This window comes from Ammospiza caudacuta, chromosome Z (genome assembly GCF_027887145.1).
Source record: "Ammospiza caudacuta isolate bAmmCau1 chromosome Z, bAmmCau1.pri, whole genome shotgun sequence".
In the NCBI taxonomy this organism is placed as follows: Eukaryota; Metazoa; Chordata; class Aves; order Passeriformes; family Passerellidae; genus Ammospiza; species Ammospiza caudacuta.
Window position 1 is genome coordinate 49,974,562 of NC_080632.1, and position 25,630 is coordinate 50,000,191.

Sequence of the window (25,630 nt, forward strand, 5' to 3'; positions counted from 1 at the left end):
AACTTTCAGGATCGAAAAGAGGACAAAAAATGTGCAGTTGCCTTGCCCAGAGATAGCTGGTTCATCCCTACATGCTGTCTGGATGAACTGTTGTATTTTAAACTGCAGAGATGTCTTGTGATCCTGGATTGTCTCCAAGTGATTGGAAAGATAGTTAAAAGTACATTCTGTTGTGGTAGTGGAAAATATTGATAGAAGATGGAAAAATTCTTACATACCTGTGATCAAACTTGTGCTTGGATGTGTTGTTTGATTCTGCTTCTCTGTGAAGTTACTGTTTGGTGTTCCAGGCTGATTTAAAAAAGCTCTGAGTTACAAACTCATGGCCTGCACAGTGCTGCTTTTTGTGCCATTCTTGAGCTTCCAGGAGGTGCAAAATAATGAAGACTTTTAGAAATCCCTATTAGCAAAGGAACTAAGGTCTAGATAACTAGATCTGGAGCTGAGTATGCCTTCACAGCTGTGTATTTTTATTAATGTATCTTTGCCCATAATATCAACCTCTATTTTGTGTTTTGTTCTGTAAACTCTTGCATATTGATTTCTTGGAATTTGAATGAAAAATGTATATATTTTAAAGCTGAATTTTCATAACAAGATCTGGTTTTAAAAAATCTTTGCAGATCAAACCAGTTAATGCTTTTAGGTAATGGATGATTTTGCTTTCATGAGAGCTCTTGAGGTTAGGCTGTCTTCTGAATACTGTCCATGCAACATTGTGTTGCCCACACAGCCTTTTTCTTTAGTTCCTACAGGCCTTTGCCTGCTCTGGGTCACTGTGTCTGGATGTTTCCTCACTCCAGTACTTATAGGCAAACATGAATATTCCTATTCCATACTGTTTCTTGAGTTCTGACCTCCAAGTCTGTCACAAGAACCCTTTCAAAGTCCAGCACTTCCATAGTCCTTAGAAGCTTTTCCATAGCAAGTGGAAAAGAGTATTTTTGGAACTGCTGCTAGCACCGTATGAAAGCAAAGGTGCTCCCATTCTAGTGTTCACCCCATGTGCCCAAGCTGCCAAACTGGATCTGCCTCCAACGGGTGAGTCATCCCAAAAACAAAAGGTACTGGGGAAAGTTATCAGGCAAGTAGTGTAAGCAACATGCAGGATGGCTGGAGTGGTACCCAAAAACTTACTCAAATTTTGAATAGAATCAAGTGGGGGCTCATAATGTATTAATTTCCATGCATTCATCTCTGGATTCAACATATAATCACAATGCAAGTGGCTTTGACTTCAGGATGAGCGTGTGGGGTAATTTCCTCCAGTTATCCTTAAACTTCAGATACCTGTCTGCTGTCCATTTCCATTCTCCACCCCATTGTGATTCCTCCATTGAGTATAAGATATATTAGAAATATCTGGCTTTTCCATTTCAGAAACTTGTATTTCACTTTTTCCCTTCCACAGTAACTCTAGTCATGTGCAAGTGTAAGCTAATTACCTATTTATTGGGGTTTTTTTTAAGTGGAGCTCTTCTTTGGGATGTAGAAATAAAAAATTGAGTGCCATGAGAAATTGACTTTACTGCTCTGTTTAGTTGTTCTGCTTGAGAGGCCTGTGTCTCCAAACAGTGGTATAATGTGCCTTCATGGGTTGCCTGATACTAATACTCATGAGTGTGCTTCATAGTGATTAACCAAACCTTTCATCATGCTGAAGAATGTTAATTTAAACAACAACAACCTAACGCCTGTATACCTCCCTGCAAACCCTCAGTGATTTGAAACTTCCAGCTGCAGCTGTATAAATTACCAGCTCTGGACTGGGAGGATTTAGGATGTGGCAGTTGCTTCCTGGAGTGCTCCAAAAACTACATGTGCCAAGACTGGACATGGGAGCGGCAGCTTTTTAACGATACTGTCAGCATGCTTTCTTGGGTAGGAGGAGTGTTCTGAGACCTTAGTTTAAAAAGCACTTAGGACATTTCCTTTAAAGTGGCTTTTGTCCCCCCAAAGTTCTGCCACCACCTGTCACTGTGACCGTGTCACACGTCCCCGAGCTGACGTTGCGCTGTGCGGGTCACTGCCAAAGGTGCTAGCACAGCTGGTTCCCCCTCTCTCGGAAGAGCCTCCCAGGGAGGGTGCAGTTGCTGATGTTTACAATGCTCAGCAGCATGTCCACTATGGTGCATGGAAGCTTAAAAAGAGGGGGGAGGGAAGGGAGGGTGTCAGTTCTAGGTCAGCTGCCTTTAAAATTTATGCCTGCCTACTGCAATGCAAGCAAAATAGGAGCAGAAGGAATGCATTATTTTGCTGCCTAGGATATCAGCCCAGGACCCAGAGGGTGGGTAGGTTGAGCAAGTGCAAGGCAGTGGGAAACAATGGTAAAGCAAATTAGCTCACGTCAGCATGGGAGAGTGGTGTGGGAGCAGTTCAACTACTGTAAATTGCTGCGTTAGAGGGTGTACAAAATAGTATGTTGCAACTCTGCACGGGTGTTATCAGTGTTACTACTTACTAATATTCTGGACCCAGCAAGGGTAGAGCTGGTGCAATAAAAATTCCATAAAATGGCATTGATTTTGCAATGTTGTTTTGCTATGGCAACTACAGTGACAAGAGCTGAGTGTATGCTATACACAAGATGTAACTGTGGAAAAACACCTCTTCCTTTAATAATTATGAATATTTTTCACTTTAGTTGCTTACCTCTTCTTTCTTAAGGTGAATATTGTGTTCTTAAGGTAATTATTTACTTTTCTTTTTCCATCTCCTCTTCCTATGAAACTCTTTTCTGATGTATTTTCGTGTTACAAAGACAGCTCCATCTACCTGTCTTTGTCTACTGTAAGTGAAAATTATGGTCTAATTTTTTTTCCCCTAGTGCTGAATACCAACTGGTATATTACCATTGATTACTTGGTTATGACATGTCTTTGGAAATAAAAAAGCTTGTCTACTTTTTTTTGCATTGGCATTGGCTAGGTTAGCAAGTTGCTACCTATGAGAGGAGTCCTGTTCCCTTTATTTTTAAGGAGTCTTCTCTGGAAGCTGAAGTCTAGCTCTGCTTTTCTGTTTCTGTTTAGCTTCCATGGAGTGACCCCCACTGTGACTATCTAATGACAATTTATGCTGTTGTTCTGCTAAGAGGTGGGTAAACACAAACCAAGTCCTTGGTAGCAAACTGCTTCTATTGTGATTCATTCAATATATGAGAGCCTTATATTAAGGTAATTCTTATGCTATTCAGTTAATTTTTATGCATTAACTCTTAACTGTAAATTAGGGTAGATGATATGGTGGAGTGACTCAGTGACTCAGCTTGCTGCTAAGCGAAGGGGACACTCTCAGACATTAGACATCTTTGATCCCTTTCATTCAAAGTATTTAGTTGGCACTTGCACTCCCTCTCTCTTTTTAGAGCTTACCTATAAACTGAGTATTAAAAATGTGCTTCTGAGGCAGCTTAAAAAAATTCAGTGTTATCTTTCGCAGTGCAGGTAAATAGCAGTCCTTACCCCTCTAGTTCAGTACAGAGCTCTATATTCTGTTTTGCTTGGTTACTAATGATGTGTATGCACTTTAGAAACACCACAGCTCTAAATAATTCTTACATATCCTTATCAGAACTGTCTCTACTATAGCTGTTTGTAGAGGAAAAACAAACAGAATGGGTAAGAGCTCTGTATGTTAGGAACATGTTGGCTTGTAGATGAACGAGCAGGGAGTGCAGGGGGTATGAGTTAGCATGGTTGCACAGCACGGCTGAAAATACTAGATTGTGTTACTGCTTTCTAGCCTTTAGTTCATGTTTTGTGAAAGTCTGCTTAAAATGACCTAAAGCTTAGTTGATGTGGTCTTTCAAGTAATTCTGAAATGGTGCTTTCCTAGTTGTACAATAAGGTAAGGAGGAAGCAGGCGAGTCTAAATCCTTTGGGAAAGGAGGATATTAACCTGGGTTGAATATAGCCCAGCTACTGAATCAATGCATTACCAAAGGCCTTTGATAAGGTTAATGATATACCACTATCTAACGGAAGTGAGGTTGCATTAGCAACCTTATTTTGACTTCTAAGTGAAGGTTGTCATGCTGTGTGTGCCTCAGGAGTCACTGTGTATGCAGGTCTAGGTGACATTGTGAGCTGGTATCACAATGAGCTAGAACAAACTCAAAACAGCCAAGGGTAAGTAGTGCACTGGGGCACCAAGGAGAAGAGCTGCTGCTCTAAGCTCTGTGAGGAGCCACTCACTGCAGTAGAGTAGGGAGGTGAGACTGGTTGGCTGAAGGATGGCTGACATTTAAATGCTCAATAAAGAGCTTTTGTTAAAGGCAGGGGAGCACTGAAAGCAAGTTGGAATCTTAGGAACTTTACATCTGCTAATGTTGTTTGTTTTCTCTGAAACATTGAAAGTATGGGGAGAGAAAGTTGGTGAAGATACAGTGATGTCCATGGTGCTCAAGTCCTAAATGAAACTGAGAACTTTTTCAGGGATGTGCCCAGAGTGTCATACTTGATTTAACCTGATAAGTAGATTCAGAATTGCAAAGAAACTTCTTTCCAGGCTATAGTTGCAAGAACTATTTAGACTTGAAAAGTCTTTCTATTGATGTAGAAGATTAGTCCCTAGGATAATTTCACATGCATCCCTGCAACCTCAGGTGATATGTTTTAGATATGTAAGATACTGGTGATGACAGATCTTTTCCTGCCTTACTGTAGCACAATGTAATTTTTGTGGTTTCACATCTCATCTTGTAGAGTGTCCTGGTGGACAGTGGGATGACTTTTTGAGGTGGAGCATGTGAAGTGTTTGACTATCAATCAAATCCAGGATTGTCTATGAGTAGGTGGGACTGGATGATGATGTGGTCTCCCTACAGGACTTCATTATCAGCTTAAAGGGATCTATGACAGGGCTGTTATTACTACTTTTCTCCCTTTCTATGGCATTTCAATTTGTGAGTTTTAATGTTTCCTTTGCACAAGCCAGTGCAGCCTTTCAAGTCTGAGTTGACTGAGAAATAATAACTTTTTTTTTCATTCTCAAAGCCTAAGCTTTAATTTGGATTGGTGAACAGCTGTGGCTTATCTTGCAGCTGCCTGGAGCAGCCCCACTGGCAGTGATGCTGTGGGACTGGACTGCACAGGGGGCCTTCCTCATTCAGACACTGGTGACTGACAAAGCAGGGCTATACTCCTGAAATTGTTCCCATAAGAAGGGGATTTTCCATGCCTGTTGTTGCTGTTCAGCTTTGCCATGAAGTTTTCAGCATCTATTCCTTTAACTATTTATAGAGAGGTGTGGAAGCAAATACAAACTGGTCTTTATTTTACGCAGCAGCAGAGTGGAAAATGCATTGGACAGACAAAAAACCAGTGAAAAGTGTAGTTGAAATTAAACCTGTTTTCACTAGTTGTGCTACTTAAAGTACTTTTGTCACATAGGTGAATAACAGATTTGATGCTAGTTTAAAAAGCAAAGGATTAAATAATGAGGTGCTATGTAAAAAGATCAGTAAGAGTGACTATACAAGATAAGCATTAGATATCTTATTATATAGTTCCAATGAGGAATTTTAGAAAATGTTCTAATAAAGCTTCTTAAGCCTCAGAAATCTGGTTTTAGGATGTTCACTGTCATCTAGCAGGGGCAGTGTTTATAAGTGAGTTTATCAAAGAGGAAAAAGCCATATAATTTAAAGCAGGATGTAGCAAAATGCATGTGAGGTGAATCTCACAAACTGGGCTGAATATGAAGGCATAAAAATGGAAAAGGTGACAGAAACTTTTCTCAGCAAAATCCATAACAAGAGGTGACACCCAGCTGAAGTTTAAAACTTTGTTGCAGAACATGGGTGAGTAATCCATGTAATATAATAGGCAGTTTGTAGTTGCTTGCCATGTGACATAAGGGAGTAGTGTAGTTAAAATAACTGCAATTATGTAACACACAGCCTTGGGAAATAGGAAGGGCAGAGCTGGTATTTCCCAGGTAAATCTTAAGATACCATCTGCAAAATGTCCTAATTTAATTACCTTCTGAACTTCAAGAGCAGAATTAACAACAGTATACAAAGTGATTCTGAAACATGAAAGTTTCATAATTGTGCCTGAATATGTAAGCCAGTATTACTGCCATTTCTTAAGCTATAATTTTGAAATCAGACCTGCATGTGTCAATGTTGCTGTAGGCTCTCCCTCTCTTCCAGTGGGGTCTGCAGGGTGGATGATCCTCCAGTCATCATGGGCTAGGTGTGATACTCCAGAAGCTTTGTTTTTGAGACCCATCTTGGGTGTAAATTAGACCACTGAATTCTGCCCTGGGTTGTCATAATCTCCAGACATTTTCTAAAGGTTCACTGTAAAAGTATCTTGTCTGTCTTTTTAGAAATAAGCTTTTTTCTCTCTAATGTTTATTTTTAATGTTAAGTGTTTAAGTTCATGTGAATTGAAAATTGTTTTTTTGGAGTGACAGAGCTTATATTAGATTGTTTCATTCTGAGGGGGTTTTTTGTTTGTTTTTTTTTTTTTTTTTTTGTGTGTATTTTTTTGTGAAGTTCTTTTATGTGCGTATTTTGTTTAGTAGCCATTAACATAAAACAATTTTTGTAAAATTACTATTTAAAAGCAAATCTTGATATCTGTTTTATTATTTAAAAACTATGTAGGGGGAATAAATGAGCATAAAGAATGGCAAATATCTTTCATGTGGGTTAACCAAAGGAATGTGAGAAATTTCTTGTTTTCATTTAAAAATTAGGAATATTTGAGGCATACCAGTAATTCCCATTACAAAAATCGCTAATAGTTTTGTGAGCTAAGTGAACTTGAGCACTTTCAACAGCTTGTTTCCTTACCACTTCTCATCGTTAGACATTCTCATATGGTTTGCTGTAGTATTTGTGGCATTTCTGTTGGCATAAACAATCCTATCTGCCCTTGTCTCTCCAGTAAAGGTAATGGTCCAGCCTGGAACTGGTTCTGCCAAGCTGTATGCCTTAGCTGAGCTGCAGTTACTGGGCTCTTCCAGCTGTCTGCTGAGCTGCAGGCTACCAGAGCACAGCAGAGCATTACTTTGCTCTTTAACACAAAACTTTTCCTCCTTTGCCTCACTTATATCTCCTTTTCTTACAATGGCGGAGGCACATTTGTTTAAAGATATCTTCAGAAATTATGCTGCTACACTGACTTGAACTTAGGTACACAGTATTATTTCCATTGACAAAAAAAAAAAGTAGTGCTTATTTCTTTTGAAGAGCTGAATATCTTGCATATGTTTTTTAGGTGGTTTTGAAAGTTGTTTTCCAATTGCATGTATTTGAGAGGACTGTCTCTGTTATTTAGACCTTTTCAAGCTGGCCAGACTATTTATATGACTGTATTTTTGAGTTTATGTAAATTGTTTGCAATATATTGTTTAAAATGACCCAATTTTGAAAATTAGTCTGCTTGTGTTCCCTAATTTTGAGAGAGTTTGCTACCAACTGGGCAATCTATTGTGCATTTTAATGGCATTTTTAAGTTTTGATATGAGCAGAAAGGGGAAGATTGGAAATAAAAGTGCTGATGTACTGACTTTGTAAGTACGTTAGCAGGTAGATAAATCACATGTAAGTTTTCCTGACTGAACTAGGGCTATACAAATGCATAACGGGCAGATGAGCTTATAGTATGAAGAACTAAACTCTGTATTTAACAAATGGCCTTCTCTGGCCCCAACTCATTGACCCCTTAGGTGAACTCTTTCCAGTCTCTTAGAAGATAATTTCTGTAGCCTACTGCCAAATGTTTTGGAAGATTGCATTACGGTCAAAGCATTATCAGTTTACTGCTTAACAACACAGTTATATTATTAAAAAACAGTCTTTCAGAAATGGTTTAGTTTCTTTGGTGAAGCACAAGCTAGTTGTTTATCTTGTATGTAGGTATGTGATTTCCTTTTTTTTCCACTCTTCCATTATCAAGCAGGCCTTGATCATATTATTTTCCAGTGCGTATGAATATGTGTGAAGTAAGTGTAACAAGGTAAGACAAAATATTTTTCATGCTGCAATTAACTCTCCTTTTGTAGGTGGTAAACAAAAAATTATCCTGAGAACCTAACATTAACATTCTTCTGTTCGCAGAAGTGGATTTATGAAGGAAAACTTTGTAGCTAGGTAAGAAAATAAGTAGAATTGTAAAGCAAATTGAAAGTGAAATAGTAATGTCATATATAAAAGTTGGTTTTAAATAAACCTTTTAACTGTAGGAAAGTTCTGAACAGCACTGTCTTTCTTGCAGACATTGTTTCTTAAAGTAATTGGAGTTAACTTACTGTATTTTGCTTACCTTTAGATTCAGATTCAGATCAGTCACTATTGAGTGCTGAGGCTGGGGCTGCTTTCTGTGTAAATCCTTCTCTGTTTACTGAACTTATCCTTCTCTAAGTTACTGAACTCCAGTGTTACTGAACTCCAGAAACTTTCAGAAAAAGTTTGCTAACTGTGGTGGAGTTATTTCTTGCTTAACTATGAATGGAAAAGAAATCTTGAAGTCTGAGAGCCTCCCCTGTCTAAACTTTTGAGGACTTTTAAAGTAAGAGGAGCTGTGAGTGCTGGGGTCAGGACAGTTGGGACAAATCCCTCACCATCAGTATGGCAAGGGCCAGTTTCACCATTTTCATCATCTGCCTTTCTACTGGAGCTAGAAGAAATCTATTGGAAATAGATTCCAGATAAAAGTCTTGCATTTGGCCTCAATGCCTAGCAGGCATAAGAGCTGCCAGCACATTTGTCTGACTTCTGATATAAAAACTAAAGCGGAGGAGTCAAGTGGGTAAATGTAGAATTGTCTGGTGTTCAAGTGGGTAAATGTAAAGAATTGTCTATTTGTGAGTTTATAGTTGTTGAATGACAACTGTAAGAGGATGTCATGATCAACACCCCAAGCCCATTGTAGTGGGTTGACCCTGTCTGGGTGCCACATGCCTACCAAAGCCTCTCTCTCACTCCCCTTCACTGCTGGACAGGGGAGAAAAAGTTCAACAAAGGGTTCATGGGTTAAGATAAGGATTGGGAAAGATCACTCACCAAATAACATCAGAGACAGAACAGACTTGAATTAAAGGTAATAACTGAATTTACTACTAACTAAATCAGAGCATGACAATGAGGCCTGAAAACACCTTCCCTCCACCCCCCCCTCCTTCCCAGCTCTGCCTCCTCCCCCCATGAGTGGTGCAGGGAGGTGGCAAATGTGGGTTGTGGTCAGTTCATCACACATCCCTGCCGCTGCTCAGGGAGAGGAGTCCTTCCCCTGCTGCAGCATGGAGTCTTCCCAATGGGCGAACTTCTCCAGAACTTCTCTGTGAACTTCTCCAGTGTGAGTCCATCCCATGGGCAACAGTTCTCCATGAACTGCTGCAATGTCAGTCGCTCTTCCATGGATGCAGTCCTTCAGCCACAGCCTACTCCAGTGCGGCCTTCTCTCCCCATGGGTTCACAGCCTCCTCTCCGGCATCCGCCTGCTCCAGTGTGGGTCTCCTTCATGGGCTGCCAGTGGATCTCTGCATTCCAGGGGCTGCAGGGCCACAGCTGCTCCCCATGTCTGCACCATGGGCTGCAGGGGAACCTCAGCTCTGACCTCAGGAGCACCTCCTGCCCTTCCTTCTGTGCTGACTTGCACGTCTGTGGGGCTGTTCCTCTCACATGTTCTCAACTCTGATCTTCTCTGGTGGCAATTACAACTGCACAAATATTGGGTGGTTTTTTTTTTCTTCTTACATCTGTTACCACAGAGGCATTGCCACAATTTTTAATTTCTAATTGGCCCAGCCTTAGCCAGTGGCACATACATCTTTGAAAACACCACAGACTGGCTCTGTTGGACACTGAGGAAGCTTCTCAGGCTCTCACAGAAGCCACCCTATAGCCCCCCCACCACCAAAGACTGGCTATGCAAACCAAATACACTGATACTATATGGCAATTGTTTTAGTGCCAGAATCTACACTGAATTTTCTGGATTTTTAAGAGCAAGTCTTGAAGCAGATTTCTTTTTTAACTTTACTCTTGGTCAGCATGTTGAGCTAGCCAGTCTGAGTTCCAGTAATGCAAGGGTGGGAAAACTGGGTGGCAGTGAAATCAGGAAGCTACTTTTCTTACCAAAGAACCAGTTAAATATAATATGATTATTTGTACTCAGTGAATATATTTGTTGAAAAATTGAGCCATGCTCTGCACAAGATTTCTGTGGGCTTTGGCAGAATTCTGTTATAACCTCTGCATGAAGTACAGTTCAGTTTGCCATGCCTTTTCTCTTGACATACTGTTCTCATGTGCTGAACTGAAAGAATACTGGATTAAAAGGATAATTTATTGTAATCAGTCTAGCCATTTAATACAATAGTTATTTATAAAGTAAACATTTTTAATGGTTCCTCCCCAGCACCAGTCATGGCTGAATAGCTTGGCTGTCACAGTTGAGCACTCTGAAGTACCTGGTGTTCAGGACAGGGTTGGATTTATGTGTTGTTGATATCATCCATAGTTAGCTTATGGAGCAAGGTGACAATAATATTTATAATTTGCCTCTAACCGTAAAATGCTTTCTCTCATGTGATTGCTAGTGTCAAACGCAAGAGTGCTTCTTATGCTACCATTAGGAAAGAAAGAGGATGCCCCCTACTTCTTGTTTTGTCAGCACCTTAATCAGCATAGAGTGCTGAAGCAAATACTGTAATATGAATACAGGATGCATGAAAATGCTCAGCGTGAAGGAAGTGATATTGAATTGGGAAATGCTGATGCTGGAGGATGATATTTCTAGAAAATGTGAACTTAAAAGAGACTTGCAGAGGGAATATTTTCCAGGCCTGAAATTGGTGATGGTTTCAGATATTCGGAGACACAGGACAGAAGTGCAGCCAGGAAAACAAGTGGGCAGCAAAATGAGAATGGAGATGAAATAGATCAGTTGAACTCTCATGGAGGCAGGCTTGTCTGTGTTGCATCTTGCAATGAAGGGTGAGTGAAGTGGCTAAAAATTCCTGTGAAATGGTGGTGAACAGGATGTACTTGTAGAGGTGGAAATAAGGGTGAAATTGTTTTTCTGGACTGTTAAGGTGAAGGTAAATGAGAAGATGATAGTGGGGAGATCTGAGGAGAGCAATGCATTACCATCATGAGGGAAGAACTGGCTCTCTCAGCCTGCAGCTGGCTTAGCTGGAAGAGATGCAGAAGGGCTGCCAGAGGAAGTGAGCTGGTTATCAAGGTGTGCTCCAGCCTGAAATAATAAATAAATACTACTAATAAAGGTGAATACAGTGTGAAGATTGTGCAGAGGTATTGATAGAATTCATATGGTAAAGTGAGACACTGAGTGGGGTACGAGAAAAACATCATCAAATGTGCTGGGATTTTTAAAAGTTATTTTCTAAGGGAAATGAGGCAAGGGAAGGGGTGATGAGTGCTTGATTGTGGAGCAAAAATCAGTATTCATATAAGAATACTTCTCTGAAAAGTTTTACATAAGTAGGAGGTACTGCATGCAAAGTGGATGTGCTGGATAATTTTTGGGTTAATGGTGCTGCCGTTGGTACTATGACATTCCATGATTCTGGTGCGGAAACAGTTGATTCATCTGAGTGGGATTTGCATTCTAATTATAACATGGTTAATTATTGTATTTAAAAGGAGTATGCTGATATATTGGTATATACTTTATATATACAATATTTATATATATATATAAATATATATATTTTATACAATATAAAGTATTGATATATACTTTTTCTCCTTCCCACATACCTTAGAAATACTTATTATTTAGAATTTTTTTTCCAATAATAAATATTGCAAGGCTGAACTTCCTCATATATCAGCAGCTTGGACTTTAAGTGGAGATGGTAATAAAAAATAATTTAAGCATCTGTTCTTTATTCATATTTACCTCTTAACTGTAATGGTTAACCACAGCACAGTTTCTTGAGATAACACTTTATGGCATGGAAGCACCTGGTTTGTATGTAGAGATTGCAAAATCATATTGTTGTGCATAACAGCTCTGCTATGAATTAGACCCAAGGACAGTGGGATGTGGCCAGCTAATGCTTCCTGATCTGTATTTCACATATGGTGCTCTGTTAGTCTTTTCTTTTTTTTACCACTCTGCTTCCTGAAAATCTTTCCCAAAAAACTTTATTAATCTTTCTTTATTGATAAAAATCTGTATTTCTGTTTTGGCTTGTTTTCTGCAGGCAGCATCATAAAAATCAAGTGAAAATGGCCTTTAGCAATCTGACATCAAAGGCTATACTACTGTATGATGAATGGATTAAAGATGCCGGTGAGTCATTTAAATCTAAAACTTACTAACTCCCAATAATTTTGAATAGCAATGTGTAGCTATGCTAGGTGTGCTGTTTATCAGCTTAGAAGTAGTTTTGTCATCCTGTGAATATTTGTAAGACTTGCCAGGTTACCTATTAACGTGGCAGTCTAGTTTCTCCATTTTAAAATAGGGAGTAAACAAAACTCAGATAGTTCATGGAATTAAAGTCAGAGTAAATAAAGTGCATAGTGATTATCCTGTCAGTTTCTCTGGTTGCCTGAATATATAGTTTGAGTTTTTCCTATGGTGCTGAATGTATAGTTTCAACTCTCTTTTATTACCAAACAATTGCATTTTATCAGTTAATTAATGCACATTGCGTCTTGCATTTTACTTTTGCAAAATGAAAAAAAACAAAACCCAAGCCCTGATAAGTTTCAGTATTTTGAAATTAATCCTCAGAGTAATTAACTCTGTCACAGTGGTAATTTGAAAAGGGATGTTTGTTTCTTGTTGCAGTTAGTAAGGGATATTAATCACACTTTGATTTTATGTTGCCACTCTCTTATTCTGTTTGCTTACCAAAAGCTGGTAGAGAAGACCTCAATTTTGGGGTTAAGACCCATCACTCTCAGTGTTTCTCACTGTGGTAGACAGCTAGTGACAGGGATTAGCTAATTCCTAGAAAAAAATTGAGAAGTGGTTAAGGTTAGATATATATGATTACTGATTTATCTTTTCTAGCATAGCTGAACACCACTTTTCTTGTTTTATAAAAGCACAGCCTGCAAGTGAGCAGGGAGTTTAATTAGTATGACTCATAGAATGAAGTGGATTGGGAGGGAGCGAGCATTTCTGCGGCAGTGTCCATGACTCCAGAACCTGAGTTATCTCCAGGCCCAACAGCGCTTGTATTTGGCATTTTGTATCATAGTGTTAGTGGAGGAACATGGTTTTCTCAGGATCAGGCTGGGAAGAACACTGGGAAAGTTTTAGTAGGAGCAGGGCAAGGGTGGATACAACAAAAAAAATCAGCTGTGAAGAGATGATGGTTCTCCTGCAGCACACACAAGCAGATTCCTCATGCTGTGGGTCACAGTCCTCCTTGGTCTGTGGGCAGCAGCACTGGCACATCACAAGCTGTGAGCAGCATTGTAATGCGCTCTCCTCCTCAATCTGTTTTTACACTTCCAGTGGCTGTTAACCACATCAGAAGGTCTCATGGGTGAAAGGTTGCTTGAAGCTGTGGGTTGAAAATTTGCTGACTTGAAATATTTGGCTATGAATTAAACACTTGACAAAAATAACACTAGTATAATTTTACCCTTAAAATACTGCAGCAAACCATGAAAGCAACAGAAAGCAATCAGTAGTTAAGTTTGGGACCATTCTGAGCCAAATCTTCTAAAAGTCAGTGTAAAGAAAATTACATGCGGTTTTGTAAGTTCACCTGCTTATGGAGAAATGTGGCAGTCTTTGGTGATCTGGGACTCTGTGATGAACCACAGAAGGGTGCAGTGAAATCATGGTGATGCTCAGATGAAATACCTGCCAGCCTCATCTGCAGGGAGGGGGAGTGGGGTGTGCTTAGGAGGAGGTGCCTCTGCAAGACAGCTCTCTGGCACAACTGTGGAATAACTTGCAACATTTGCTTGTTGCATTATAACTCTCTTGTCATGTGAAAGTGTGTGCTTTGTTGTGCTGTAAAGACAGAAAGTCATGTCTCTCATGAGTCTGTGTCTGCTTTTCATCATATGTGAAGAAAGAAGCTCTGAGTCCTACATGGGTTAAATCATGTTATCCAGTCAGTATGGATTTGAGGTGAATGGACTCTGTAATGTGATCGGTGACAGAAAAACGTAGACCATCAGGAATTAAATACTTTTCTGTAGCTGTTTTACTAAGTATTGTAGACACCTGATTTTTTTTCTCCCTCTACCCCCTCTAGATCCAAGACTGGAAGGCTGGCCACTCATGTCTTCACCTTTTCCAACAACTTTTATCATTGGAACCTACGTTTATTTTGTCACTTCCTTGGGACCCAAACTCATGGAAAATAAAAAACCTTTTGAACTCAGGCAGATCATGACGTTTTATAATTTTAGTGTGGTAGCCCTCTCTTTATATATGACTTATGAAGTAAGTACTATGTTTGTAATGTATTTATGTATATCATGTATTTAACTTTTAATAAATTTATTAATATAATTCCTACACTGCAATTATAAAAAAAAAGTTATTGTCATGGCAGTAATTATCATCCTCCAAGCTGTATGCTAAACTTGTAATTCTTGGAAAAAGAGAATAAGTCATACCCAGAAAGAGAGAGCATGAAACATTTTGTGTTATTATATATAATTTTAAAAGTTTAAAGTTTTCATCATTTAAATTCTTTGTACTGCATCAGGAAAAGCAGACAATATGCTTTTCTTAGTATTTTGTAATTGTTTCTATCCTCCTAGGTGATAATGTGACAACCTGCCCTAAAGGAAAGGAACAACAACTGATATTTCAAACACTGTATAGAGTATGTCTATTATGAAATACTCTTCAGTTAGATCTGCCTTTTACATGACAGAAATCAATGACAGAGGTTAACAAAATCTAATTCAAGGCATTTTTGTCCTTTAAATGAACAAACAAAACCCCTCTGAACAAAAAAACCTCTAACCTGTGCCCCCTGCTTTCCCCTCCTAAGCCCAAATTATTAGTATCTTTAATGCTGCTTTTCCCCACAACCCCAAAATAGCAAGTTGTCTTTTTTTCAAAAAGCAATGTTGAGATTTTGCTGCTGTTGGGCATTATTTGTTTGTTGGGCTTTGGTGGGGTTTTTTGAAGTGTAGCTATTTGTTGATGGTATTGTGTGAATGACAGCCTTACACTTTTGCTTGGTGAAGCACCATTGTGCTGGTAGTGACCCCGTGTGTGACTCCCAGGCCATATGGCTGGCTATTTCAGGCTTGGCAAAGTAGTAATAAAACATGTCAGATTATTTTGCCAAATTGGAAGGATATGTTCCTGTTAGCTTAATTTGCATCAATCTTGAGTTACAGTGAACTACCTGACATTTCTTCCAAGCTCTCTAAAAGCACCGCAGCAGCAGCTATTGGTGTCGTGACTTCATGGAAAGTGGTGGGCAAGATGAACACTTTTGCTATTTAGACAATTTTTTGAAAAAAATTGCTGAATTTCCTTTTGGAATTTGGTTCCAAGTTTGGTTTTGTTTATAAAACTCAGAAAAAAAAAAAAAAAAAAAAAAAAAAAAAAACAAAACAAAAAAAAAAACCCACAAAGGAACAATAAAAGAAAAAAATTGAACTTCTTTTAGTGCCTGACACTGGCACAGTATTCAATAAGTCTGCTGTCAAGGCTTCCATGTTATAATTTCATCAAAGAGTGCATGGACAGAGTGTAACCAATTGAATGTCTGCTATTGTCTGGTGGTCAGCAAGAAGCTAATTCTTCCCCTTTTTGGAACCAAGTCATTTGGTGGGTGTTCTAGTCCTGGTGTTCTAAAGAAACCTGTTTTTTTTAAGCAATCAGTTCTTCCTCAGTCAGGAAGTGAAACGGGCTAAAGCCTGCTTCAGTTAGGAGTGGTGAAGCTCTTACCATGCATGAGTGGATGATGATAATAGGAAACATCTTGAAGGTATAAAATACAATACAGATGTCATAGTGGCTGGCAGTAGAATAGGCCAACTATAATACTAATATTGTTGCTCTTGTCCAAACTTTATTATATTCCAAGAGTAAAGATTATTTTATATTTGGTACATATAATCCTTTGGTCATGTGCTCTCAGTTGTAGCTTCTGGTCACTCATATGAGTGGAAAACTAATTGAACCATGAAGTTTAACTAAGCAGAATTTTAGAGAGTATGGTATTAAATATACATCATGCATATTGATTTGTTCCTTGTCTTTAATGATAATTAGAAATGGCTTTCTGTTGTGCTGGTTTTGTTAGAGTATTAAGATGCTGTGTTGTATTTCTTTTTGTGTTAAGATAGTTAGCTGTGATAGCAATTTTAAAAATAATTATATTTGGTTTTGTGGTCTTGCTTACACAGTAAGTTGTTTTTTAACACTGGTTTTGAGATGCATCTCTTTCTTCTCTTCAGTTACTAAAGCTGAAATAATGGGTGTAGGAAGAAAATTCTTGTCTATGGGTGTGGTCCTGGAATTAGAAATTCATTAATCTGCAACAGCAAAGGATTTTTGTGGTAGCTATCCCACACACAGGTAGATGATTGACAAAGTTGCTGATTTAAGGTGTTTTTAATATTGTTTTTCCCCTCCTGCTTAGTGATTGCAAAAGTAATCCAAAATTAATGAATTTTTCAAAAGATGTAAAGTTAATCTTAGCCCTTTTTTTCCTCCAGTTTCTTATGTCAGGCTGGGCCACAGGATACTCATTCCGGTGTGATATTGTTGACTACTCGAGATCACCGACAGCTCTAAGAGTAAGTTGCCAAAGACAAAGGTGAACTGTTATCATAGAACAATAGAATGGTTTGGGGTGGAAGTGACCTTGGAGATCATCTAGTTCCAATGCCCCTGATATGAGCAAGGACAACTTCCACTAGACCAGGTTGTTCAAAGTAGTGTGTTATACATTTACTTTAGTTTTAGCAATGCTTTTTGAACAGCCTGCTTTTTGAATGCACTCTTGTAGAGTGGAATGCACTAAATGGAAATACCCTCTTGCATAATGTAGAGCACGTGAATTAACTGGAGGGATGGTTGGTTGGTTAGTTGGATAAAGAAAGAGGCAAGGAATTCATTGGCTTGTTTTTGTTGGTTTTAAAATTCCTTTAGTTTAAAGAAAAAATAGTCAAACGGTACATTTAAATATTTCTGTCAACCTTGGAACATCACTTGGCCCAATACTTTCCTTTATATAGATACTCATTTGTCCTGCTATGACTTTTATGGTTTGACAATTTGATTTTTATTCTTGCAGATGGTGCGAACTTGTTGGCTTTACTTCTTTTCCAAGTTCATTGAATTATTAGACACTGTAAGTATTTGTAGCCTAATAAAAGAAGTGGTTCTGTTTTCTTTTCACAGCAGAAGAACTGGTACTGTTTAGAGTTTAGGACATAAGTTGCTTTTTATTTAATCCTCCAATCTTCAATTATTAGAATACCATCACAATGTTTACCCTTCTTGTCTCTTTGTATCTCATTTGTCTTTTTAACACTGTTCTTCCTTCATTATCAGGAAAAATATTCATGAGGGAACAACAATATTTAGGAAGTCTGGATAACTTGTCTAACAGCTGAGTACACTAATCTGTTATGCTTGTCTCAACACTGCAGATAAAAAACAGTTGATCACACTGAATATTTTTTTCACATCATTTTCAGATTTTATCTTCCCCTTTCATGTCATCAGCAGCTCTGAATGCAGGACAAAATTGCCATACCTACTTGCTCTAAATTCCTGAGATTGTCTTGAGTGTTGTGATTATAGAGATGTTTGATGTCAGGCTGGCACTCTAACCTGTTTCGATCAAAGTCTGAGCAGCAATGCATTGAAGTAGAATGCAGACCTCGCTCAGCACCAGCAGCCGTTTTCCCAAGACTAGCACCAGATAGGACTGATGGGTACTTTCAAAACAGCTTCTGAGTCTTGGAATTAGCTGCAGTTTTTGCCCTGTTGTTTGAGATGCAATAGTGACGGTTCAGGAGCTGACTCACGAGCAGTGAGGATGTTCTACATCCTCTGAGCAAAGCTGGCTGTCTGACTTTTCATCTGCAAATGTTCATGATTCAACACTGGGAGATCTTACTGACTAAACCAAATGGAATGGTAATGGAAGTGTCAGGAATGCTAAAACTGGAAAATCCTGACATGTATATTCCTCTATTTTCCTTTATTCCCCACAGGTTATAGTGCTCCTTTTTAATTAGTCACAAGCCTAATTTTTTTTTAAAATTTGTTTTGTTTGAATACAGACAACTAGGCACTTGTTTCTCATCAGCTTTTTTGTTTTATTGCAAAGGTAAATTCTTAGCTGTATTTAAATCAGCTGATTCCAAATGTTTTCTCTGGCACACCAGACTTCTTTTCTTCTGTTTGTTTGCTTGCCATCTGATACTACCCTTTCCATGACCTGATTTCTTACATTTTTTTTGCTGTCTTCCCTTAACATTTCCCTTGATGCCTGCCCTTTAAAATGGAGCCTCTCAATATCATTTAGGAGTACCTACATATATTTTGTACAATTTTAATGTTTTCCAATGGTAGCTAAGTTAGAGTTCATAATAAAGTGCTATTTCTCTAACATAGTTTTTCTACTGTTAGTCCTTCAGGTAATTTTCTCAAATGGCCTTTCATTAATGGTTCAGGGGCTTAAAATCTGATGCTTGTAGAGACTTCTCAGTCCAGGCAAGTCCATCTTACATGGTTTGATGCACATGTAGGTGATGGCTCTACCTTTGACATTTAGTTTCAAAGCTTGCCTTGGCTTTTGACATTTCACAGGTGGATTTTACTTATTGGTTTTAAGTTTTTTTGGAAACTAGTTTGCATAGCCAGAGAGTTGCTCAGTTTTCCTTCTTCTCCCAATACTGTAATTGTGAAGAACTTTTAAATGTACAGTAGTGAGCAACCAGCACTGATGTGTATATCTTTCTTTAAATATTCTTCTGCAACATTCTGTTCATTAAAAATCTGTTTCAGATATTTTTTGTGCTCCGTAAGAAAAACAACCAAGTTACATTCCTGCATGTCTTTCATCATTCCATCATGCCATGGACCTGGTGGTTTGGAGTCAAATTTGCTGCAGGTATGGAGAGTGAGTGGAGTTTAGGTTGAACATATCTTCTGGTAGTGAAAGTTACCTATGGTAGACAAAAAAAAAAAAAGAGAATTACACACCTTGGAAACATCAGTGTTTTTAAATTTAGACTTCTGCAGTATTTTTTGGAACAACTGAGATCACCATAATTATTTAAATGGGTGGAGATTACTCGTTTTTCCTATTTGACATCATTTTGTTCAGTGTTGATTTCTCATGGGGAGAAGAGGTGCAGAGAAGAGAGTTGGGTAAGAGAAGTCATTGAAAAATCATAAGTGCTAGCGGAGATACATGAAGTAAATAACTCTGTTGAAACTGCTTCAATGTCAGAACCCCTTCAACCCCTACAATGTTAGAATGGAGTTACTACGTTCATTTTTTTTCCTGTTTGAGAAATTACTTGGTCTTTGTTGCAGTTTCTTTTACTGGATTTAGGTAGCATGTGTGGGATTTATATACACCTGATACTTCAGCTTTCATAAAACTACAGAAATATTTTCTGGACCTTCTTTATTAAAGAAACATATTTGAATTGTTTTGAATTTGAATTCCTTGACCACTATCAGCTTACCTTCACTTTTTCCTTTCCTGCTCAGTGTGTCTTTGCATGCATTTTCCTGTGCCACATTACCCGTGTGCACCACTAATAAATACAACTTGCCATGAGGATACTCTGAAAAGCACACAGTGGAGAAATGCACAGGCATTTATGATTCCATTTCTGGGACAGCTTAGGCTTTTTTAGGAGTTTCTACTGAGAAATAGTGGGGTTTCATACATGTTTACCTAGAAATATATTTCGTGGTTTTTTCTTTTTTTGTCCCAGAAAATTTGTGATGAATTGATGAAGCAGTTATTCCACTGCTTTTCAGTCTGATCTGTTAGTGTCTATTTTATGTCTGGTTTTTTTCTGGAGTGGTCCAGAAAGCACTCTAGAAAATTTGTACATATTTTGAACTTTTCCAGTGTGCAGCTTTTCTTTGTGTATAAGTGGATATACCTCTGTTGTATTTGTTGAGTTTCTGTTATTAGAAAAGGGCTGAATTGATTATGTATTTCTCAAATCTTGCTGAGTGACTGGTATTAAGTTAACAATAAAACTGTGAATGGTTGTCTCAGCATGCACCCCAGTGTGTTTATAGGTCTGCAGAGGGAAACCTGCAGCAAGTAACAGTCCCTCCTCTTCAACCTTGAAAATTTTCCACTTATAGGTGATTAACTTTCTCCTTTTTATCTGGATGTTGGATCAGTATACCAGATACAGGCTTCTGATTTTGCATCAGATTCAAATTTCCCATGTGATAATTTGACAAATACTTTCAGCAAAGTGTGTAAGAATTGTTTTGTCCCCTGCTAGTAACAGTCCCTCATATTTATGCAGAGCTGTGCATATTCCAAAAACTCAATTGCTTATCTTTACATTTATCTTTCCAAATACTCTTGTTTGATAAGTTTAATTTTTTTCCAAAAATTTAAGTCCTGCTGATGCTTACTTTGTATTCAGTTTCATCAGTGCTTTTCCTTCTAAACAGCAGCATCTGTAAAGTTTTCAACCTGTTTGTAAAATACCAATAGTTATGGATGGAGTTGCTGTTTTTCTTCTGATTTGATATAAATAGAGAATTATAAAATGATGCTTAATGTTATTTTTGGGGCATATTTTTGTACTGTTGTGTAGGTTCTTTTTTCTCTCCTTTAGCTATTTATTTTTTCTTCTGCATATTCGCTGCACAAGCCAAAAAAAGTATGTATATTTGAACTGTAGGAACATTCAAATTATTTTTAAAAATACAAATAGCTAAGTTTCAAAGAAAGTTTGCAATCACAGCTGGAGGAGTTATGCCTTCTCAAGCTGGAAGATTAGTGTGAGCTACTAAAAACACAAAATATGTTTTATTTTTAATTAGAATGATTCTAAATGGGAAAATGGCACTCTTTTTCTCACTAAATGTCTCCTTTTATGTCATCCTGTTTTCTTTTTGATGATCATTGTTTTCATGTCCATGTTTCTTTTAAAAATACTTTGCTGTCAGTTGCTTCTTGGATCATTTTTACCTCTAATTTCTTGCATTCATTAAAATAAAGCTACTTTGAGCAGGATCATGTAGCTCCATGGTTAATTCAATGAAAAAGGAAGTATTTCCTTACTTGTTCTTTGAAATGCTCATGTGTTAATGGTTGGTCATAAATTTATCCTGGAATGGGCCCTACTAAAGTTTCCCTTTCACTGTAAGTATGTTTTGAGATTGACAACTTACTGTCTGAAACTGTTTATCATTCCCTGTGAATCTACAAATCTGTATTGCGAAGAGACTTATTACTTATCCTCTACAACTTTTTGAAGTTCATCATGATGTCTAGAAAGGAGGAAAAAAACAGGAGGAATGCTTTCTACCAACTTTTCTATGTCTCTATCAAATATAGGTTTTAATAAAAAATAATAAAAAATGAACTCAAAGAACAAAAAATTCTACTAAAATGTTTTTACATGTAATTAGATCAGCTGGGTTTTACTGCTGTTTTGGGAATGCTTAGATAAACCTTTTCTGAGACAAAAAACTGATGTGATCCATCAGAGCTGGTATCAAGGCAATTCAGGTAAAATATCTTGAATGTTAGTCAAAGTCTAGGTTTTGTGGTACATGTTTTTCATACCCTGGCTCAAGGCAATCTGCTAAGACTTCAGGGGCTTTTAAAATACCTCTTGTATTACTTACTGTGATACCTACTACTATGTCTTGTTTTTTGCAGGTGGTTTAGGAACATTTCATGCTTTGCTGAACTGTATTGTGCATGTTGTCATGTACACTTATTATGGAATCTGTTCTTTGGGACCAGCCTATCATAAATATTTGTGGTGGAAAAAGTACATGACAACTATACAACTTGTGAGTAACTGTCTTTGACATAAACACCTTTCAAAAACCTAATTACAGCTAACATGGATTAAAAGCAATAAATTTGTCCTTTCAGTTATGCCCATGTGTGGAGCTTACAGTTGGTATAAGATTTACTAATGTTTTAATTGAAAATAACAAAAGGTTTGAGCTCTCCACAGTAATATATCTGCCAACTTCAGCATTCACTGTAATCACAGATTTAGGCAAATAAGCTTTGCAGTTATGCAGTACTTGGTAAATATATTTACAAGACTCATTGCTTGTATAAAAATTATTATTTTCTTTACACTAAGAAAACACAATTAATGTAGAGAATATACATGTAACTAGTAACTGCATGTAACATGTAGTAAGGAAAGGGAAAAAGTATGTATTTACAACTTGATGTTCTTCCATAGAAAATGTATGTGTTTAGAAAATTTACTTCTCTTTAATGGTCTCTCCAGAGCATTAAAATATACCCACTCTTGCAGCGTGGGTATATGAAGTGTTTTATCCGCTTTAGGTCACTTTCAAAAGGTTGCTCTTCTGAGTGCTTTTTCATGCCCACCTCATTTATTAGGTGAATTTTCAATATTCAGTTTCTGGCTAAACAATTGGCTTAGAATGTGTGAAGATGCTGATGAAAGAGCTAAAAGAGCACCCTGTCTGCTTGCACCAGGGCTGGTTTTGGTAGAATAGTTCATGTAATCATGTGCAACTCCGAACAATGTTGCCTGAATATTTATAACTTGGTCTTTTTGACCTAGAGGCACTACCAGTGAACTTTTAACTTGGAGTTCATGTGGAGTGTATTTTTGTCACATAGTAGTGTGCAGGGAAGGTGGGAATTATTGTTCCTTAACCATGTAATGGTTACTTTCTTTTCTTCTTCTTTTTTTTTTCCCAGCTAATTTTTCTAAAGGAGCCTCCCATTTGTCACTGGACAAACACTGTCTGTCTCCTTCTTTTTTATATGAATTGGCCAGGGTAGAATCCTAATGTATTTCAATGAGTTTCTTAGTTTGTCCCAGACTCTCTCTTCCATTTTATGTAAACCTGTTTTTCAGTGGAATAATATTCTGGGGGGATGGTCTACAAAGGTTCATCTCTGTCATATTAGGAACTTGTATTGTTGTCCCTGTTGCTCCTTGCTTTCCACCCACTTCACCCTACTATCTGTTTTTCAACAAACAAGCTATGCTGAAATTGTTAAAATTTCTGTAGTAAGATTGTAATTTATTTTAAAAGTACTTATTTTTTTCACCTTCTTCCTCCAGGTCCAGTTTATTATGATTACAGTCCACATAGGACAAATCTACATCATGGATGATTGTCCGTACCAGTATCCAATTTTCATGTTTATTATCTGGCTTTATGGCTCCATGTTTTTAGTCTTGTTTCTCCACTTCTGGTACCATGCTTACACGAAGGGACAAAGACTACCAAAAATGGCAAGAAACGGCATCAGCAAAGATCAGTGAAACAAATTCTTGTCTCTAAAACCAAAGAAGTGTATATGTCAATGGGGAAACTTGCACTACTTGACAATCAAGATGTTTAGGTGCGCACACTACATGGTGTATATTTTGTATGTTTTCTTCCAAAACAGAATTTGTATTTTTACCGTAAGTTATTTGGGATGCAGAACATGGGAGTGGGGAAGAACTGTGGATCTCTGATTAAAAAAGAAAGATATGTCTATCTAGAAAATGCACAAAAAGATAATTGGAAAAACTAAAATGTGTATGACAAGTACTGAGTACTTTGAACACACTTTGAGGGGGATAAAAAATACTTCACTTTTAATGTTCTAAGTTGCTAAGACTGTCAGCTGCATTTTATTATAAGAATGATTCTTCAGTAAGTACTGTTGATAGAATCTAAGGCATATTAATATAGTTAATACATAAACATTGTTACATCTGTTTATAAGCTGTATTACTTTAAAGGAAGGATTGTATGTTAATCTGTTAAAACATAGCGTTTCATTTGAAGATCGCAGATTTTTGGATATAGTGTCTTTTACTAGGAGAACTGAATTCATTTCATGTTCTACTCAGTTGAACATTATCATAAAGTTTGGAAAGCTACTAATATGGGGATTATCTGAATTGTCTTGTAGCATAGTGATCAAAACATCTTACTGATCTGTTCACTGTAGTAGCCAAATATTCTTATTATTCAGTGTGTCTATGGATATACTTTAAATTGCTAGCCTGTGCTGCTTGTGAAGCTAGGTGGATTATGGAATCTTTTAATTCAATAGCCAAAATCTTAGTGGTCAAATAAAATGTAAAAAAAAGTTGATTTAATGATTTAAGCTGAAATGTTGCCTACCATGATTGTACTGTGCTCTACTTTCTTCCATTTCCATTATCTATTGAAATACATGTCTAGAAAAAGTTTGTGTAATCTTGTTTTTTTTTATTATTGCGTCTTTATTTTATCAGCTGAAAGTTAGTTACTCCAGTTACCTTTCTGGAACCAGGCAAAAAAAATATGTGACATTCTCCGAGCTTCTGAAAGTGGGGCAGGCAGTGGTGACTGGGCATGGCTTCATTCTGTGTAGAATTACCCAGTATGTTGTTTTCCAAGGTTAGGAAGATTGTTAGGGTCATATTTGTGTAGAAATCAAGAGGACTTGCTATTTGCAAGTTGCTTTTGTACTGCATGAGTTTATTAAGGAATTTGTGCATGCAACAGACCTGGAAATGAGGAATTAAATGTGTTTAGTTTAATGTTACCATTAAAGGTCCTGTTTTCTACAACACTAGGAAAAAAAGTAACTTGCAATATTTGCTTTTTACTTGATCTGATCTGTGGGATTTTCAAATACTCAAGACTTTGAGGTAGATTTTAATAGCCTCTCTGTTGCACAATTCCAAGAACATAAGCTTTGTTACCTGAACGCTTTCATTTTACTGACGTTTACGGTGCATTGTAAACTCTAAAGGAATGTAAACTTTAGGTTGGACATGAGTTGCAAATATTTTCTTTTGAGATTACATCAAGTTTTTTTAAGCAAATAAAAAATAATTTCTATTTTATCTATTCACTATTTAATCCCTGTAGCTGTCAGCTCTCATGGCAGCTTGAAAGTAGATCTCAAAGTATTGGGATGACTTGAGATTTAAATTGCAGCCCCTGAATTTTAGATGCTTGATGTTCGAATCATCAGCGTTCAGTTCCCAGCAGTTCATGTGGAGAGGTGCTCTATCACATGATCCCAAACAGCTGCGATGTGCCTCTCTTTGCACCTCTCTTTGGTGGGAAATGCAGTCCATCCCTGATTCAAAGTGTCAAGTCAGACAGCTCTGGGCTGTATGTATGTCCCTGGCCTCCAGTGTTAGGGGGGCTTTTCTTAAGGACAGAGGCCTATTGCTCTGTTTTCAAATAGCTGGAAAGGATTTGTGAGTTTTATATGGTTTTTCGGTTTGTGGGGTTTTTTTAATGCATATATATAAAAATATTTATTACATAATTAATGATGAAGGAAGTGGGGCATTACTGTTGAAGGAAATGGGACAATTTGGTTCTTTTAGGCCTTCTAGAGCCTGTGCATTCAAATGTGTTTGGGAAATACAGGCCTTATGAGGGAAAGGCTGTAATAGCTAGTCTGTGGTGAAGACTGGATAATAGTACCCTCTGCTTCTTGTGCAAGGAAGCAGGCGTTACTCTGTAGT

General features: G+C 37.6%; 1 protein-coding gene across 1 annotated transcript in view; it reads left to right on the plus strand.

Moving 5' to 3' along the window:
* ELOVL7 (ELOVL fatty acid elongase 7) overlaps positions 1-24,305 on the plus strand; it is a 31,664-nt gene extending 7,359 nt beyond the window's left edge. Inside the window, exons 2-8 of the mRNA XM_058823763.1 lie at positions 12,187-12,275; positions 14,209-14,399; positions 16,643-16,723; positions 17,224-17,280; positions 18,948-19,053; positions 21,817-21,953; positions 23,225-24,305. Coding sequence (XP_058679746.1) covers positions 12,212-12,275; positions 14,209-14,399; positions 16,643-16,723; positions 17,224-17,280; positions 18,948-19,053; positions 21,817-21,953; positions 23,225-23,428 — 840 coding nt within the window. The 5' untranslated portion in view covers positions 12,187-12,211 and the 3' untranslated portion in view covers positions 23,429-24,305. The remainder of the gene's footprint in view (positions 1-12,186; positions 12,276-14,208; positions 14,400-16,642; positions 16,724-17,223; positions 17,281-18,947; positions 19,054-21,816; positions 21,954-23,224) is intronic.
* Positions 24,306-25,630: the final 1,325 nt, after the last annotated feature.